This window comes from Pelmatolapia mariae, linkage group LG8 (genome assembly GCF_036321145.2).
Source record: "Pelmatolapia mariae isolate MD_Pm_ZW linkage group LG8, Pm_UMD_F_2, whole genome shotgun sequence".
Classification (NCBI taxonomy): domain Eukaryota; kingdom Metazoa; phylum Chordata; class Actinopteri; order Cichliformes; family Cichlidae; genus Pelmatolapia; species Pelmatolapia mariae.
The window spans coordinates 9,075,615-9,094,471 of NC_086234.1; the positions used below are offsets into that span (position 1 = coordinate 9,075,615).

General features: G+C 42.5%; 1 protein-coding gene across 5 annotated transcripts; it reads left to right on the plus strand.

Moving 5' to 3' along the window:
* Window positions 1-379: 379 nt before the first annotated feature.
* On the plus strand, window positions 380-18,392 carry qki2 (QKI, KH domain containing, RNA binding 2). 5 transcript variants are annotated; one of them, XM_063482720.1, is made up of 9 exons: window positions 380-1,052; window positions 3,562-3,710; window positions 4,866-4,982; window positions 10,189-10,332; window positions 11,534-11,621; window positions 11,849-12,133; window positions 13,438-13,461; window positions 14,127-14,204; window positions 16,128-18,392. In XM_063482720.1, the coding sequence occupies exons 1-9, from the start codon at window positions 911-913 to the stop codon at window positions 16,148-16,150; spliced, it is 1,050 nt and encodes a 349-aa protein (XP_063338790.1). In that variant the 5' UTR covers window positions 380-910; the 3' UTR covers window positions 16,151-18,392. The 5 variants fall into 5 exon arrangements, with proteins under 5 accessions (XP_063338790.1, XP_063338788.1, XP_065327659.1 ...); XM_063482718.2 differs by lacking the exons at window positions 13,438-13,461; window positions 16,128-18,392 and adding an exon at window positions 12,805-12,859 and having other exon boundaries at window positions 383-1,052; window positions 13,462-14,139; XM_065471587.1 differs by lacking the exons at window positions 13,438-13,461; window positions 16,128-18,392 and having other exon boundaries at window positions 383-1,052; window positions 14,127-16,121.
* The last annotated feature ends 465 nt before the right edge of the window (window positions 18,393-18,857 follow it).

Genomic DNA, 18,857 nt, shown 5'->3' on the forward strand with positions numbered 1-18,857 from the left:
ATGAACAGATCTACTGAAATCAAACGAAAACGAATCCAGTAAGGTAAGAAAAAGTACAATCGTCCTCTCTGCAGGACTTTAAGTTAAAAAAAAAATAATAAAGTGCATAAACCTCAAAAAATTCAGATCCTGGGGGCGCACACCCTTCATGATTCGAGTGATGGACAGTAACTGTTGTAGAACAGGTGTGCATACCTACGCTGAGCTGTTTTATTGTTATTCGGTGTGTGTGTGTGTGTGTGTGTGTGTGTGTGTGTGTGTGTGTGTGTGTGTGTGTGTGTGTGTGTGTGTGTGTGAGGGAGAAAGAGGGGTGCTGCTTCTCAGGCTGCTGCTGCTGCCGAGGGGACGGGCACGAGCCTCCTCCTCCTCCTCCGCCCATCCACAGATATCGGCTTCGCGCAGCACGCTCCCGATAGCCCACTCGTCTCGCTGCCGTACTGTAATCATATGATAGTGAGCCGATCCCCGCTGCAGAATACCCACACACCGGCGGACATAAGCAGAGGAGCCGCGGTGGATCAGACTAGTTGATGGTAAACTTGTAACCGCCGGAGAAGTGCGCGGAGTCGGGCAAAGTGTCAAACCGAGCTGAACTCTCTCCCCGTACAGGAACTTTTTCAAACTCTGGAGAGTCGGGCAGAGGGGGGAACCGTGTGGAAGAAGACAGGGCTCGCATACGAGACATTAACCGAGGGACAGTCGATTTTACCGGAGTTGAGTGTTGAATTTTCTGAGTAGGTGGAGAAGCGGTCAGCGGGTCGCGCTCGGCGGAGTCCTCTGGGATCCTCGCATCGCTTTTCGGGGCGTGTGTTTCTCCCCCCCAAAAAATAATAAATAAGAAAAAAAGAAAATAAACCCTTCATCAAGTTTTCCCTGCTCGCTAGGTCACTTTATTGCTTAATCAAAAGCCATGGTTGGGGAGACAGAGGTGAAGGAGAGACCCAAGTCCAACCCGGACTATCTAATGCAGCTGATGAACGACCGGAAGGTGATGAGTTCCCTGCCCAACTTCAGCGGCATCTTCACGCATCTGGAGCGGCTGCTGGATGAAGGTAACCCCCGCATGTGTTTGAAGCTTTGAACTCTGTAGCCACTTGTCACACTACAGGGGGAGATGAGGCCATCTTCTTCTCTCTCTCTCTCGTCCAGTTTAGTGGTCAGTGTTCATAAAAAGTGACCGTTATCGACTGACTTTATTGAATTAGTCATTAACTGAAGGAATTCCTCAGTGGCTCCTCAGAAACGTAACAGCAGTGTTACCCACACACACAGTGGTAAATTATCCTGCTCACAGTCGAATAAGACTGTTTGGATATCAAAACATTTGCCGAGCTGTGAGTGTAAACCCATATTCTTGGCTTCAAATTGTGGATGTATGGGATGTGTTTGTTGCATCAAGTCACATTTTAATTTGTTGAGAGAAGCAAAGCTCTCTCTCTCCCTTTCTCTCTCTCTCTCTCTTTCTCTCTCTCTCTCACACACACACACATTCACAGAGGGGCAGTTGGTGATGGGAACAAACAGACAGTTGTTAGTCTTTCCCAGTGACCTAATGCGCAGGCTTGTGTGAATGCTTGAGCCCATCCCTGAGCAGGAACGAGACTCTGTCACTGTGCAAAATATTTGATATCTGTATCTGGCTGCTTACACACCCTGAAGTCATGCTTTCTGCACAGATGATCAGTGCACCTGAGTAGTTGTACTTGTTGATATGCAAGATAAAAGAGAGGAATCGCAAAGAGACACAGCTCTTTATTCTCTCAAATGTCTCTAGTTGCTACCAAGGCCTGTTTTTGCTGCTGTTGCTGCACATCAGGATCACAGAGGTCCCGACTTTGCGCTCTGTGACAAGTCTCATGACGCAGCAAGGTTGTTCTCATATCAGACGACCTCTACAGCTCGGTAAAGAGGTCGAGTTAACATCTCTGGTTGTGTTCGTGTTAAGGACTGACAGCTGAGCGTATTCATCCCTCATTGGCGATAATGTGACACCCATGGTTAGCATGAAAGACATTGTGCCATTCCCATTTTTGAGGCTGCCTGTGTCTTCTGCTTGAGTTATGTGGGCAAGCTGCTCAGACGTAAGGCCTCTATATCAGAAAAAAAAAGTTTATGCAAGGCATTGTCAGGCTACATGATTCCTCCAAGGCTGCACTCTTGCCCAGTCTATATATAAAGTCCTATGACAGGCTGAAGTGTTAAGATAAGGCCTGCTGCAGCTCCCTGCTTTGTCTTTTTCTCCTTGGACTTTCTTGTTCTTCTTTCACTTCTCATTTTCCTCGAGCTACTTTTAACTCAAGTGTGACAAAAGCCGTGTTTGTCTGCACAGATTTGTTTGTGTGCTTGCTTTAATAGTCACTTCTGGTGTCCAATAGGTTAGAATTGGTCATTAGGGGATCATCGGTGTCACTGCGGCAGTGGCTGTAATTATAGCGTCCTACTGTAGTTATTACGGTCAGACTTATCACTCTCAGAGCAGGGAGACGTGCCTGTCAGCGTGCTTAGGTCAGATGATATTTGCGCCTCAAGGCAGTTATTCTGCCGTGTGTGTGTGTGTGTGTGTAAGTGTGTTTGTCAGTGTGTGAGTTCAAACCAGGGGTCTGTGTGTATGTGTCACATATGTGTTTGTCTGCTCCAGTACCAGTTATTATTGTGCTAGTGTGTCATTACAAAGGCATCAGAGGCTAGCATTGGTCATCAAGACAGCCCTAAACAAACACACAGGCAGACAAACATAGTCTGATTTATAATGGTGCTTCTGTAGCAAACCCGAGCCACAGATTTGACCTTTTAAGAAATAAATTTTTACACTAAAGTCAGCTGTTCTGGTTTTTCAGTGACTGCGTATGCTAATATGTTTTATAGTCTCTTCTGGTGTTTCGTCGAGCTGAAACGTTTCAGAAAATCATTCGGGATCTATTTTTAAAGTTAATTTTAAAGCCAAATTCATTGATTGTAACATATCCAAGTGTCTCTCTGGGCTAATATTTGGACAAAACAAGATATTCGTACACAAAAAAATGCTGATAAGTGAAAAAAGCGATTACAGATTAAAATGCTTGCTAATACTAGTATTAATACTAATACTTACTCATATTGCTTTATAAGAACTTTGATACCTTTTCCATATTTGCTGTTGAACGACTGCCCTGCACAGGAGCCTCATTGGCTGGTAGGTCACTAAGACCCCCAGTAACTTCTGTTTTTCACTCGCATTATTTACACAGCGATCTGATCTATAGTTGTGTGTGTGTGTGTGTATGTGTGTGTCACACAGAAAGAAATAGGCAGGAGGCTGTCAGAAATGGAGGACACCTTATTGCAAAGCATTCAGATTTTACATTGTGGTGCAGAATGCTTGTGACCGTCTCCCTGCCTGTTTGTCTCTCAGAGCTTCCTTTAATTCTGGCGACGGTGAGTCATCGTCCTAAGAAACGGACAGAAGAGAAGAAAGAAATGTGAAACTTGTTGTCCCCCTCCTCCATGGACGGACTTTCATAGTTGTCTTCAGTTCACTTTACACAACTTAACTCCTCCTTTCTCTCTCCCCCCCACCCCAAGAAATTGGCAGGGTACGCAAAGACATGTACAACGACACGCTGAATGGCGGCATGTTCAACGGGCGGGACATGGAGGAGCTTCCTGAAGCTGTCGGTCCCGTGGCTCAGCTGCAGGAGAAGCTCTACGTGCCTGTCAAAGAGTACCCAGACGTGAGTGGGCAAATCAGTGACCTTTGACCTTTCTGTTTACTTTTGACTGTTGTCACTTTATCTCTTCTTAGTTGCAGAAGGGCTGCCAGAAAATCAGCGTGGCTCCTGATCACAGGGACATTTTGATTTAGATTTCATCTAAAAGCTGATTTCATTCTGAGATCATCTTTGTCTACACCCAGTGATGTAATCTGAACTTAAAATAGATCAATAACGAACCATAGCTAGTGGTTCCAATGGCATATAAATGAATAATTTGCAGGAATATCTCGGTTTATTTACTCCAAAAGCCAATATTGTGATGTAAATCTCCCCACTGTGACGCTGTTTTCACCTTTAGGTTTACACCATAAATATTTACAGGAGCTCAAAACAGTGGATTAAGATTTTCCACCAAATATAAAGACAAGTGCATTGCAGCGAAGAGACTTTACCATCCAGCACATCCCTGCTCACGCCAAGTACAGCTAAGCACTTCAATATGAGTTATGCTGATCCAGATTGAACGGCTCACATGATTTTCTCCACGCATCAGCTCGCCAATCACCAAATACAATGACAGGCTGTCCTCGCTCACATGACAAGAGACTAACAGGACACATGCAGGACTACATTGGAAAATGGTTGAGATCAGGGTTAAATTTAGAGAGGAGTGTGCACACAAACCTGGATTTGTGTGAGTGTAGGTGAAAGTCGAGGGTGACCTTAGAGGTTGAAATATGTTGCAGCCATTACTCAAGTTAACTTCTGGTTAAACTGGAGGGAAGAAAAGGTGGAAGAAGCTGGACAGTTGTTATCAGACAAGCGGATAAAGACAGAGCAATAGGGAATAGTGGCAGAAAAAAAAAGACACGCACACACACAAACACACACAGGGGGGCAGCTGTCCAGTTAATCACTCAGTCTTAGTGACAGATAAGGTTAAGAGAACGTCGCTATCCTGTCATGCCACGAGCACCAGCCAGCACCCATATAATGAGCTATTTTTGTCTCTCTTAGTAACACAAACACATCGCAGATGCACAAACCTCAAAGGCACACTCGCTCGTACAAATACTGGCACATAGTAAAAACACAGTTTTGGCTTGCAGTGCGCAGCAAATCATTTCTTCCTTCGGCTCTGTTTATATCTGTGTGTTTCGCTCTTTTGCGCAGTTCAACTTTGTTGGGAGGATCTTGGGCCCACGTGGACTGACGGCCAAGCAACTGGAGGCGGAAACCGGCTGCAAGATTATGGTGCGAGGAAAGGGCTCCATGAGAGACAAGAAGAAGGTAAACGCACCAAGTAACGCTGAAGATACATGTGTTTTATAATCACATTTAGGACTGTTTTCGTACATCTTCACGTTATCTTTTTTAAAAGTGAGTCTGCTGTACTTTTCTCGATTTTCAGTCGTCTCTATGCAGGCCACAGGTTCAATGATTGGGTTAATTTTAATAGGTTATACCATTGCACCAAAAATGCAACTGCTTGGTTGGTTTCTCTTCTTTGATCTGTGAAATTCTAACTCTGGTTGCGACCTTTGAAGCTCCAACCACCTGCTGATCAAACCTTCTGTTTCTGAGGGGCAGCCAATGAGAAGAAGGCTAGCTAAAAGGAGCATAGCCTTAAAGGGAGAAGAGTTAAATGAGCTGTTTAATGCAGAAGATGACCTGAAGGGTCTACATAAATAGCTAGTATAAGAAGGATTATTTTGCATGGTGAATCAGGCAAAGCTACTCTACTAGAATGTGACAGCATGGAGGTGGGAGTGAGCAAATATATTTTGGGAAATATGAATTTGAAAGACTATTGATGAAGGGAACTGGTTTAGAATGCTTTGTATGAAGTCCACCTCCAATCTTTCCACCTCAGATCCATTGTTCACTGTTTTTTTTTTTTACATATTAAAGAAAATGATATAACATTTTAACAAGTGGGGCCCAGGTAGGTGGATTTTGTTGCCTCGGGCCATTGCAAAGCTGGCTGTTTTCCTCTCTTTTCAGTCTGCAGCCAATCTAAGCTGTTAGCTGTGGCAGTGATAGTATTCTCTTCATGTAACTCTGGAAGAAATCAAATCAAAGTGTAATAGTGTTTCATGGCAGGTTTACATTCCTTTTAGCTTGAAAGCCGACTTGGAGAAACTCTGGCTGAGGCAAGACATTACTGTCAAAGCTTCATTTTTGGTGTGTTTCCTATAGATCTTAGTTTTAGATGCTTTACAGCTCAACAATGAGATGACTCTGAAAAGCCTTTACGCTCCTCCAGAGATTTAAAAACTGCTAAGACTTGCTTTTTAACTTGTTAACAGTACCTGTGATTTGGAGAAACAATGTTTTAACCCATCACACACTGAAACATGGCTTAAAATTGTAGAAATCTATATGATATATAAGCTGAGCGAATCATCAAGCATCTATAAAATTCTAAATGAAAAATGTTTATATTAGTAAGTGTAATTTTTAAAAAAATGTTATTTTGTGGTTTAGACGATCTTAGTGTCTAACCTTTAACTAGTAGCTTAATTTTATCCATGTTCAGCAGCATGCACGATTAGCTTCTATGTTCAGGACATCGGGGACGTGTGATAGATATAGAGAGCGAGGCTGAAGTGGACGAAGAGAGCCGGGTTTTTCCAGGCCCAGAGTGGGACTTCTGAGGTCGGTGTGGGGGGGAGACAACAATATACGCACATGTGGTTCATGCACAGGAGAAACAATGAGTCTTTTTTCCTTCACTTCATATTTTATTTGCATGTAAAACTCCAAATTAAAAATACCCAAATTTCCCCTATACAGGAAAAACCCTGACAGAGAGCAATTAGATGTAACAGTTTTGCAAATCCCGGGGCCTTACTGGGTGAAATGATTAAACTGACGCATAGTTATGCATGACTTTTTGACCACTCTGCCACAGCTAACCAGAAACACAGTTTAATGTTTCTCCGAGACCATGATAATTGTCATCCTAACAAGCCGATGTGCACGCAGAAGCAGACCATGCATCCCATGATGGGTCAAAGAGCTGAAAGACAGAAAGAAGGGCGGATAGATAAATAAAATGTAGGTTATATATAATTTTCTAGCTAATTGGAAAAGGCAGTGAGTTGAGATGAGTTGGCTCAGAAACTGAGAGACAGATTAAGTGGGAGCAAAAAGGTCATTTTTGTGTCTGAGTATAACCGCGCCCACTTCAAACTCTACTATCTATCTATCTGTCTGTCTGTCTGTCTGTCTGTCTGTCTGTCTGTCTATTCCTTCTCTCAAACTGTTTTGCTGCTCCGTTTTTCTTTCCTGTCCTGGTGTTCGGTCCATCTGTCCTCCCTTCCTCTCCCCTGGTGTCTGCTGTTGGACGGAGTCGGCTCAAGCTTTCCAAACGGCAGGTGGAGCAAGTCCAGCATTCCACCCCCCTCCCCTCACTCTCTCTCTCTCTCTCTCTCTCTCCAGAACATTCCCTACCCTGCACGCCCCTCAGTCAGAGACTCACACATACAGAAACACACAGAGACAGAGAGGGAAGGAAAACAGAGACACAGTGGGAGGCAACTGGGGGAGAAGGGAGAAAGATGTTGACTTTTAGTGCTCTTCAAAAATGATACATCTCACTTGACAAAACAGCCACAGAGGACACAATCTGCCGGAATGCCACACTGAGATAGCGGCACTCGGAATTTCTGTTTTAACTGTAGCTGCACCTCACAGTTATTTTCACTGGGAAAATAGTCTATTTATAATTTGTAATATCTGGCAGTCAATTCTGAAAAACAAAATTACGATTCTGCAGTCGCGTTAGAAGTTGTGTGAAGCTTCACTCAGAGGATAAGCTCTGAAGGAAAAGCTTGCTAATTCTTTCCTCGGAGTTAGATGATGAGATTGCTATCACTTTCATTTCTGTATAACAAATTTGAAACTGTAGAGGGTTCACTAATCTTGGCATGAAGACTGAAAGGAAAGTAGCAAGCCTGGCAACTAAACTGTGCATAGTCAAGAAATGTTTCCTCACATACCACGAATTTGCCATTTTGTCAAACTTTTGTTGTTTGGTTTGTTACTCGGCGGATTTTGTTATTCTAGGCTCGACCCAGATCGCTTGTTTCCCTCCCCTTGCACTACACTGTGAGTGTCGTGTCTGCTTGTTTATTCAAGTTGCTGCAAACAATGTGCAGCTCCTCTATGCACCGCTGTGCTTGAAGCTAAAGCTAACATCAACAACAACAATGGCAAACCAAAGCATTTGAAAAAGGGAAATTTGTACTGACAGAGTTGCTGGAGGAAAAGTTGTAGGCAAAGCTGTAGCGGTTGATGCTGGGGGCGGACGTGAATTTCCACAGCAGTCCCATTCACATGTTGTTTTATTTAGTTGAAAACCAAGAATGTTCCTGTCAGACATGAGTGGAAAAGATCTCTGGTGAACCATGAATGCCTAAGAAAAATCTGAAACCTTTGCTTAGATATTTTAGTCTAGACCAAGGGTATCAAACATGCAGCTCGGGGGCCAGAAGCAGTCCATCAAAGGATCTAATTTGGTCCAATAGGTGGATTTGCAAAGTCTGAAAAATAGTTGGAAGTTCAGCAAAGAGACTTACTACACAGGAGAAGGAACCTGCTGTGTGAAAGTAAAAAGTATGTGTATCTGCAGATAAGTTGTGTAAATCTTAAAAAGTACACTAGTATTGTTGCAAGTGAAGAGTTTGTGGCTCTCCACTGTAATATCTTAATTTCTAATCCACACAGAGTGAGTATAGACTTACATGTGGAGTTGAACTGAAATCGCACCTTGTCTTATGACATCTCATGCTACTCATCATCCATTTTCTAAATGGATCACTTATTAAATGTGAAAATTATTTACCAAGATCTATGTCTTGCTTTGTCTGGCAGATTTTTCAAAGAATGGGGTCAGCGTTCAGCTTTTAGGAGGAAATCTCTAGAATGTACTTATTTACATCACTAAAGAAAGAGAAAACTGGTTCTGGTATTTTCTTTTAATAAATAAAGTTTTAATGTAATGTTTTTACTAGTTGGGCTGTCTGTATCCCATGATCTAAAACGAATTTGTTACCCCTGTTTACACCAAATTTGCAGACTGACCAACCGAATCACCCAACAGATTTTGCCAACCCAGGTGTCCATGTGAGGCTGACGATAACAAGCTTATTCCCAAACAGACTTTCTTCAAATTGCTTGAATTATATGATAGAAAATTGCAATTCACAGTTTTCAGTTACATGACTGGCGCCTGTTCCAACATACTGGACACACTCCATTAAACTCCAACACAAGCCTGTTGGTTTTTCCATCTGTTGTAAGCCATAAATATTTAGATGATCTTCCCAAAAAATAAAAGATGTGTAAACAAACTGCAAGTTTTGGGTACCTGCAATCCATATACTGCATCTGTCACAGCATTTCACTAAAAGCTGTGAAGTCTGTGCCAGAGCTCAGCATTTGCAGTGTTTTACATATGTGTTGTGGGTTATACCTTCTCTTGGAAGAACAGCAGTTTTACATACAGTTTATTCAATCTGAGCCAAAATTTATGACATTTGGGAGATGAGACAGGAAAAGGACTTGTTCCTTGTCAAAGCAATAGTAAGGACTAGTTAAGGGAAGCATGCCATCTAACATGGATTCCTTGGTTGTTGTTAGATTGAGAGTCATTGTTACATGACGTTTTTTAATCAAAACCTATGTCTGATGTCGGTTTTAATGACCCACCATTGACAGAGTTGCTGTGAACATGGCTGAATCAATGGCTTTGCATAGCTGCACTCTGCTCTTCCCTATCAGTTGCGAAAAAACCGAGTAGCTCATTAGTGCATCCGAAAAACCGGCTATCGGGCATTTAGGCAAAACAAAGCTGGTAAAAAAAATAACTCAGGCAGTGTAAGAAAGCTTTGTGTTGCCCTCCAGGTGGGCCCTTGTATAATGATGTGATGTCACATGAAAACTATGAATTATCTGAAACACACAAAAGCAGATAATGGAGCTATTTGGAACACAGATGCATCCAAAACATGTGTGTAAACAGGTTTTCCAGGAAACCGACAAATGCAATCAGCAGCAGTGTCAGTCGTTGGTGTTTTACTTGATAACGACTTCATAAGCGTTGATTTAATAGTCATTTCACTATCAGTTTTAAAGAAGTGACAGAGCAGGGAGAAGGGAAGAAAGGAGGTGTTAAAGAGAAAAGAGATTTAGAGAGATGTTACAAAAAAACTCGAGCGTTCAAAACCTTCAGTTCAGTTCAATGCAACACCAATCTTGTGTAACCACTGAAGAACAGCACGTTGTTCCACGAGTTTGATACGCCTCCCGAGTTGCATTAGACAACCTTGAGCCTTGTGTGTAGTTTGAGGGCGAACCAGAACCAGAGCCAAAGAAAAGAAAAGTGAAAATCCTGTTCTCTCTCCGTAGCAAAAGGACCAAGGTTGTGTGTGGTGCATTCAAAAAAAGAGCTTTTTTTTTTTTTTTTTCTTAAACTGTTTGTGTGTTTCAGGAGGAGATGAACCGAGGGAAGCCCAACTGGGAGCACCTCAGCGAGGACCTCCACGTCCTGATCACAGTGGAGGACACACACAACCGCGCCAAGATCAAACTCCAGCGGGCCATCAACGAGGTCAAGAAACTTCTCGTGCCCGCTGTGAGTATCAGTATAGCGTTTTACGTACAGAACCGAGGGAAAAACTGTGTGTGACTGGATCAGAGTTTGCTGTGTTGGTATGCATGGAAGGGGGAAGGGGGATTGTCAGCCCAAAAGTGTGTGTGTATATGTGTGTGTTTGTGCCCCTTTTTTGTGTGTGTTTTGTGTGTGTGTCTCTGTGTGTATGAGAGAGTATGTGTAAAGGGTTAGGGTAATTAGGGAACACGCATAAAGGGGTTTCCATGGAAACCCCGGGTTGTTTGAAAGGCTGAGGGAATGAATGGAGAGTCTGTTCACTCGTTCTCCCCACTCCATCACTCCTTTCACTCGTTCACAACTCACTTCATTCCCAACTACTGGCTACAGTATTCCTTTTTCTCCATGTTTTTTCTTTTTTCTTTTTGTCCACACAAGAGAACATTTTGATTGCACTCCTCAACATTTCTCACATTCCCCAGCCCACCTACTGCCCCCCTACAGACTCACATAAACGTACACAGTGATCACACTGGAACATTGCGCACACACGGGCATATAGACACAGGGACACACACACTCATACTCTAAATTATCCCGTGTTTGACACATAACCACAAAGGCACATATTTTGAAATCACAAAGCCCCTTCCTTTTTCATCTCTGCATTATTTGCAACAATAGAAACAGATTGAAAAGCCCAGCGGGAGGGGGGGGGTCTATTGCAGCAATCAGCCGTCACTTCCCGTTCAGTCACAGCACGGTTCACGCCAGCCCTCGGTGTCTGAAGGCAGTCAGGAGCTAAAACACCTGTTAATCTATGGTTGTGTGTGTGTGTGTGTCTGTGTGCAGGATAACATCAATGATATGTGTTAGTTTAACCCAGCTGACCTTCCTCTCGAAATGTAAATCAGTCAAGCTTTTCACCACGCTGTAACTGGAGCTAAGAAGCTAGCGTCGCTGACACTGAATACATCTTGTGTGGTGGGGCGGCTATGTTCAAGGTCTGCTCGGCTTCATCACAGGCAGTGTTTAAGATCCCCGACGTTTTTCCCTTTAGAAAACATTTAAATTCATTTTGCTAATTAGTTTCAGCATACTGTAAGATTTGCTGACTTCTTGAAGGGAATGTGACAAAAGTTCATTCATTTGCTTGTGAATTGGTCAGTGACAATCATGGCTAAGGAAGCTGATTGTGCTGCTCTGCTTGCATGTGCTGGTGTAGGCTGAGGGGGAGGACAACCTGAAGAAAATGCAGCTGATGGAGCTGGCCATTCTCAATGGGACCTACAGAGACGCCAATGTCAAGACGCGTAAGGATGACATCATAGATACATGTGGAGGAGGGTTGGTGGGTGACAAAGGAAGGGTCTCGGTACAGGAGTCCACTGTATATATGAACAATGCCTCTGTTTCTCCTGTTAAATAGACTGTTTGTTCTCCCTTCTTCTTCCCTGTCTATTGTATGTGCACTTTGTGTGCGCTTGCATGTGGGTGTGTGCTCAGACTTTTCATTATTGTATGTTTGTGTGCCTTACAGCCACCGCTGCCTTTCCTCTAGCGACCCCTCAGGCGCCTCGGATCATCACAGGCCCGACGCCGGTCCTGCCCCCCACCCTGCGCAACCCCGCCCCTGTCACCACACCTACACTCATGCCTCTGATCCGTCAGATCCAGAGCTCCACTCTCGTGCCGGGAGCCAATCCACATCCGGCGCTGGTGCAGCAAGGGCCTGAATCTGGAATCATCTACACGCCCTATGAGTATCCCTACACACTCACGCCCTCCATATTGGAATACCCGATTGACTCAACTGGAGTATTAGGTATATAAAAATGGAAAGTCCTGCACTGTCATGCGTAGTCAATGGATGTATTATGAGAACTGGATACTGGACTCCAATAAAAGTTTCTTACCAAACATTAGAAAAGAAAATCCTTCCATAAGGGTTTCTGCTCCTTGCCCTTCCCATTTACCCCCAAAATTTCACACTGAAATACTGAACAGGGCCACAGCAAAGTTCTGCACTAGCATCCGGCAACACCAAACCTAAATCTATAGGTTTGTGGTTAGCAGAGTCATATAAAAGTGCACATTATTATTTTACTACATTTAATTTAAAGATAAGATTATCACAGAGTAGCTCACCTTGCAGTGCTGTCAGAGGTGCTGCTTGGGGCTCCCGGCCCCAGGGCTGACGAACTTTAAACTACAGCAATGGAAATGTGCAACCTTTGTGATGACAGTAGGAGAGACCTGACCTCCCTAACAGGGCCTCTCCTGACTCCACTCACTCCCCTTCTACTGTGGCACGCATGAATCTGTTTAAACAACCCTACTAACGACTCAACGAAAGTGAAGAAGTATCCCTCAGGATATAATGCTAATTGCTAGTCTAGCTTTAACGCTGGTTAACAGACACTTAAATAACATAACTTCCTCAAGCATCAAATAATTTGTATTGTTTACTTTGATGTTTGCCATTTGTTATCGTAGCTAGCAGAGCAGCCTGGTGTGTCCAGATCTGCTGGCCATGACGTGACAGTTGAATGTGAGTTGGGAAGTCTGTTTACAATTTACTTGTTAATGTAGCCTGCAGGCTAGATGAACGTAGAAGCTAATAGTTACAGTATTAAAAAGTCATAATCAGTCAGCTTGGTGCTGTTACAAAAATAAAGATTAGATTAATGTGTTACCTGTTTGTTTTACAGGACTGCTGTTGGTGTTGTATCAGATTATTTAGTTGGAGGGGCCCTGTTGTGAAATTTTGTCCAAGGGCTAAAAAGATTCTATAATCGCCACTGGACACTATCACCATACAGTTACAATAAGATAACCTTTATTAGTCCCACACGTGGGAAATTTGTTAATACAGCAATTGTACCAATCTTGATGCATTTCAAGGCAGTTAACTACGATAAATCATGATAACTGTGTTTCTAAACACTTTTAAAAGATAAAAAGCAGGAATAAATTATTTATTCACTGCATTTTAGCAACAAAGTTTTCAGTTTAACTTAATTAAAGGGCCCAGTTTGCCACAGGGACAAATTGGCTACCATATCCAGCTCTTGTAATACATCCACAGCATATTTAGATGCATGCAGAAGCTCATTGCTGGGCTAACAGTCCCTTCTCCCTGTGTTTTTGCAGGTATGGCTTTCCCAACCAAAGGCTAAGCGATAGCAACCCTTCCTAGCACACACACGGACTGGCTTGCAGAGACCCCCCCTCCCCTTTCCTCCTCCTCTCCCTCCCATCCTCCTACACACTTATCCCACAGAGCAAACATGCAAAGTTTGCTTATACTTTAGGATGACAGATTCCTCAACAGTCATTATGTAGTCAAGTGTCCATTCCTGTTAATTTCCTCTTTGTATTAGCACACTAGTGTTGTGGTGTGACAGCTATTTAACTTTTTTTAATAGTTCAGCTTCCGCTTGTAATTTTTTAACCTATTTTAGTGAACCCATAGATATTTTAGAGCTGCTGTTTGTGATTTAACCTATGTTAAAGCTTATTTTGATCACAGAGCTATATAGAGTGACTTTGCTTACAGCTGATGTTGAATCTACTAGTGAAGCTTAATGAGAAATTAGTGGTTTGGTTTAATATTTTCTTTAGAGAACAGAAGACCACAAAACAACAAAAGATTCTCTCTCTTAGAAGCGAGATGTGTTTGACTTATTTTCACCCTCAGCCTTGAACACTTTGTAAATTCCTGGTTTCACTGATGTTGGTGCCATGGGTGGACTGTCTGATGTCTTTCTGATGAGTAACCTTCTGTGTTCTGTTTTGGCGATGCCAATGGCTGTTAGCAGGTGCCATGACCACTAAGGTACGACGCCACGACAAGAGAATCCATCCTTACCAAAGGGTAGTGACCACAGACAGAGGTTAGTTAGCTCACCAGCCACTTTATGTGTGTGTGTATCTGTATGTGTGAGTGTTAGCGTGTGTGCATGCAGACCAATGGACCAATTTCAGTTTACATGTGTCTGTAATATGGCATGCCTAAATAAGAAGTAACTGTATCAGGCGAAAAGGTCACAATGTGAAACAGTATTTGTTGCAGTGAAAGTGAAATAAGTGAGCGGATTGGGAGGAACCATGTTAGGGGTGACAGCTGCAGCGGTTATCTGTGCTCGCCTGTTAACTTAAACTGGATGGCTCTCAGGCCGGGAACCTCTCAATTAGAATGGATCGTTCCATTCATGTGACTCGGTCCTTGTGACTCTGGATTCGGAGTCCTCTCTCAGAAACTTTTATTTTTTTTTTGTTGTTGTTGTTTATCTCTTCAGTACTACTTTTGACCCTGCAAATACTGTGGGAAACATATTTATACCCAACTTCATTCCACTAGATTCCACAGATATTTTTTTATTACTGATGAAATCCTGTGTTACGCCCACTTACTACATGAAACTTAAACGGATTGTCTTTCTTCTAAAGATCTTTCAATTCATGGCGATCTTTAGTTTTTACTACTAAAACACAGCGTGTGATAACTACTGAAGTCTGTGTTACAAGCTCTTTTGTACGAAATACTGTTGTTTGTGGTCTTATCGGTCGCCCACTGGACTTTATCATTGGGGCTGTTTACATCTTTCATTTATTTCCTAGCCAGAGTGGTGCTGTTACCATGTATTTAGCTGCAAAATAAATTTGTATATAGGGATTTTAAGTAAGGATTTAAGTGCTTATATAAAGCTTATGGAACAAGATCGCTTGGAAATACTTGTAGTTTGTTTTTGGTTTTTTTTAGTTTGTAAATTTTTATTTTTGTTTTTATGGTATGCTTTTTATAGATGAAGTGTCTCCATGTAAAACTTTATTCAAAGTGTGTAGCTACTACTGTTTTAGTCACCGCGAAGGTGGCAATGAAGGCAGTGTTTTGCTCTGTGTATTTAAGATGAGGTGACCTTCTCGATTCACGGGCCTCGTGACTGTTTTATGCAATAGAAATGGACTTAGCTAGCTACAATATATGTGTGTGTGAGCGGTGGCGCTCTTGTTGTACACAATGGACAAAAAAACACTAAAAGGCAATAAAGATGACTATTGAAAAAAACAACATCTCTAAAGAAAACCAAAGCCTCTAAATTCTTGCAGATAGACTTGTCTATTGTGAAACTGTTTCTTAAGTCCCTCTAAAATCACCATCTCTTAACCTCTCATCGCTGTCTCTTACGGTGCCTCTTTGCTTACTGTAGTTTTTAGGTGCTCTTCTAATACTTCATAGCAAATGGATCAAACCATAATCAATAATCAGTTAATCACCAATATCTTATGCCTGCTGCTAAACATGAGCTCCACTTGTGAGTAAATGAAAGTTTTTCTGAGGCCTGAGCACTTTTTTCCTTGGACATAAAGGTCACTCTCTCACCCACATGAAACCATGCCGTCTCCCTCTCTGTCCATGGTTTCACTGTCTGTCTGTGCTAGACGTAGCCCAGCTAGCATGAGTAGTATCACTATAGCAGCAGTCTCATGACAGGAGGGGCGCCTCCTAAACCTCAGCCCTGCTAACGCATTCATGAGCACATGTGAGCATTGCTAACCAGCCATTCCTTATGTCAACACCCAGAGGTTGATGTAAGTTTGTGCGAATGGTTATGCGGAGCTCATGAAGGTGTTGTGCAGCTCTTGTGTAATGCGCCTCCTGCTGTGTGACTGCAGTAGATCTGCCTTGTTGTCATCCCGACGCCACTAGCTGACACTAATCTCTCTTCTATCTTTTTTTCTTTTTATGTCCCCCCTTTTATGTGCCCTTTTTGTTTCCTTTCCACGTCTGTCCGTCTCTGTCCGTCTAACTCTAGCTGCCACGGCAACTAACCCATGACCCCTTGACCTTCTGACCTTTCCGTCCACTGATGACCCACCCATCTCTGCCCGCTGGCGCGCTCATTGGCCCGCGGCCCTGCCACTCCCCCAAGCTCAGCCAACCAGAGACCAGAACATTGGGAGCAACCCAGCTGCTTCTGTTTAACCAACCAACCAGACGACAGCGATCATGGGAATAAACCTCAGGACCCCGCCCATCACCGAGTCCTAACCCAAACTTTACCAAACGTGCCTTCTTCCGATAGCCCAAAGCCAGTCGAAATTACAACCTTAAGCAGTAGACTTTACTGAGGATGGGCCACAAACTGGTGAAGGGCTCCTAAATAACCCCCGGCCGGCTGTGCCACACTGTCTCTCTGAGCTGCCATGCCTTCAGTCCATTTGATGCAATAATAATAACATGGTAACTAAACTGATAATGGTGGTACTTATCCAGCACAGAAACCCTCCATAAATACTAAACTGACGGAGATATGTTGATATTTTGATACATTTTTTTCCTCAGCGGGCACCTCTCTTACCTTATATTATAACATTTATAATTCATTTACAAATGCTTGTCATGCTTTCCTTTTAAAAAGACGGTTCCAGATATGCATTTGACAGGTCAGATACTGCACAGCACGTACCGTCAAAAATGTCTCTTATTTCCTCTTACATAAAATAAAACACATAAAATGCCAACGTGGAGCTTTTTAAAAAAAACTTCTTTCATTATAAAGCGACAGGTGCTCGATGGGGAAAAAGAACAAACTGGAATCCAAAATGCCAAAGTATCTCTGAGTGTTTCCTAATAGGTAACGTGTCTTTATACTGAGACGACACATACAGGACGAATGCCAAGCCTGTGCAGTATGAATACACACATAAAGGGGAGGGAAGGTTGCACTCCTTTTGTCAAATTCTCGAGGACTTACACAACGATGCCTTTTTTTTTCTCCACACTACAGTATTCAGCGAGCTTGAACAACAGTGCCTTTATTTATTGAGAGCGATGGAACAATGTTACACCTAAATCTTTTACTATGGCATCATGGCTTTGTGCCCAGCTTGGTATTATATCATCTACATTTTTACGACTTTACATCCATGGCTCTTCTCAATTCAAATTACGGTGCCAAGAGAATAAATAAAAATAATAAAAGGTGGCTCATTTGAATTGGAAGTGCAGCGCAGTATCGAAGCTACGTCTGAAACGTTTATGCGAGGTTCGGACACCTCCGTAGAACAGTGTTACATTTTATGTCTTTGTTTTATTGTTTCTTTCGGGTGATTGTGCTGCTGGAGATGAAGTCGTCCTTATGTCTCTGCATGTGTTTTTTTTTTGTTTTTTTTCGAGGGTGTGGTACGGTTTTACAAACACAAAAACACACACGCACACACACACAAGCCAAGTGATGCCTTGATATAAGAGAAAACATGCATTCGTAACATCTGTAACAAGTTTATAATGTATTTTTATATCCTATTTTGTACGTGAAAATAACATTAAATGACCTTTTCAGATGAGAACATTATGCCTTATTATGGAGAATAATTTGATAACTATCACTATCCTTCATGTGTCATAAGTAATCATGTCACAATGTCCTGATAAACTGGAGTCTCTGATGTTCTCTGTATTAACTTGAGCCTCCTTTGCTTGCCTTCTGTGCCTTTTTGTATACTATGAGTGTGACAATTAACAGTGTAGTACAACATTAATCTACTCTTCAGTGCCAAGTGTAGGTTACTAACTGTTACCACTTCTGTGATTATTAACCTCTTTAATGGTATCTGTCTCTGCCTTTAAAAAAAAAATACATGTGTGTCTAAAAAGAATTAAAATGAAAAAAGGAAGATACGTGTTGAACGATGATCTTTTAACTTTTAAAGTATTCTGAGCAGGAATAACTCTTTGTAAACGATTAAACTCATAGTTGTAAAACTAACAAACTTTGTTGCTTTTTCTCTGTAGCACTTAATTATGCAAATCGGCTTCCTTTCCGCATACTAATCACCAAACACTCCTCAGATTCACAAGGGGTGGGGAAAAAACCCAAGCTGATACTTAAAGACAAAAAGCAGGGAAAAGGGCCAAAACATGTTTTTCCCACTTCTCCTTTTTTTTTTCTTCCTGTGTTCTGGCTCTCTGTCTTCCTCTGTTATTTAAGTGGACATTACACACATTGATGTGTGTAATAAGAGAAAAGAAAACACCCAGCTCACCATGGTTTCTCACAGGCATGCACATGTATAACAGAAAAAAAAAATAAAATGGGGGGGGCGTGGGTTTCAGGTTTGGGGGACGAGATGGCTGGGGAATTGAAGGGAAATTGATTGTGCAAGCTCGCCCTTAAACATCTGCAGAGTAAATATTCCACATGATCACGGTCCGTCCCTGAAGCCTCAGAAAACCACAGCTAATAACCCACATGCTGTGTGTCATGGTAGCTATTGCTTGTTTTCATTTAAACTGAGAAATTCGAGCCTGTCGACACCTGTAGTTAAGTAAAAGTTCTTTTTAAAACAGCAGATTTAAAGTTTCTCACATGCAAAAAAAAAAAATCACATGAGGGTTTTTTCTGTGGTGAATGAACCCGTGGGTGGCTCATTCGCCCTCTTCCTGCCCTTCCTGCTTTCATTGTGGAGTCAGGGGGGGTGGGGGTGGGGGGGTTGATATTGAACTTCAGGCTTGGAGTTGAGCCTGCACTGTGGAGGCAACC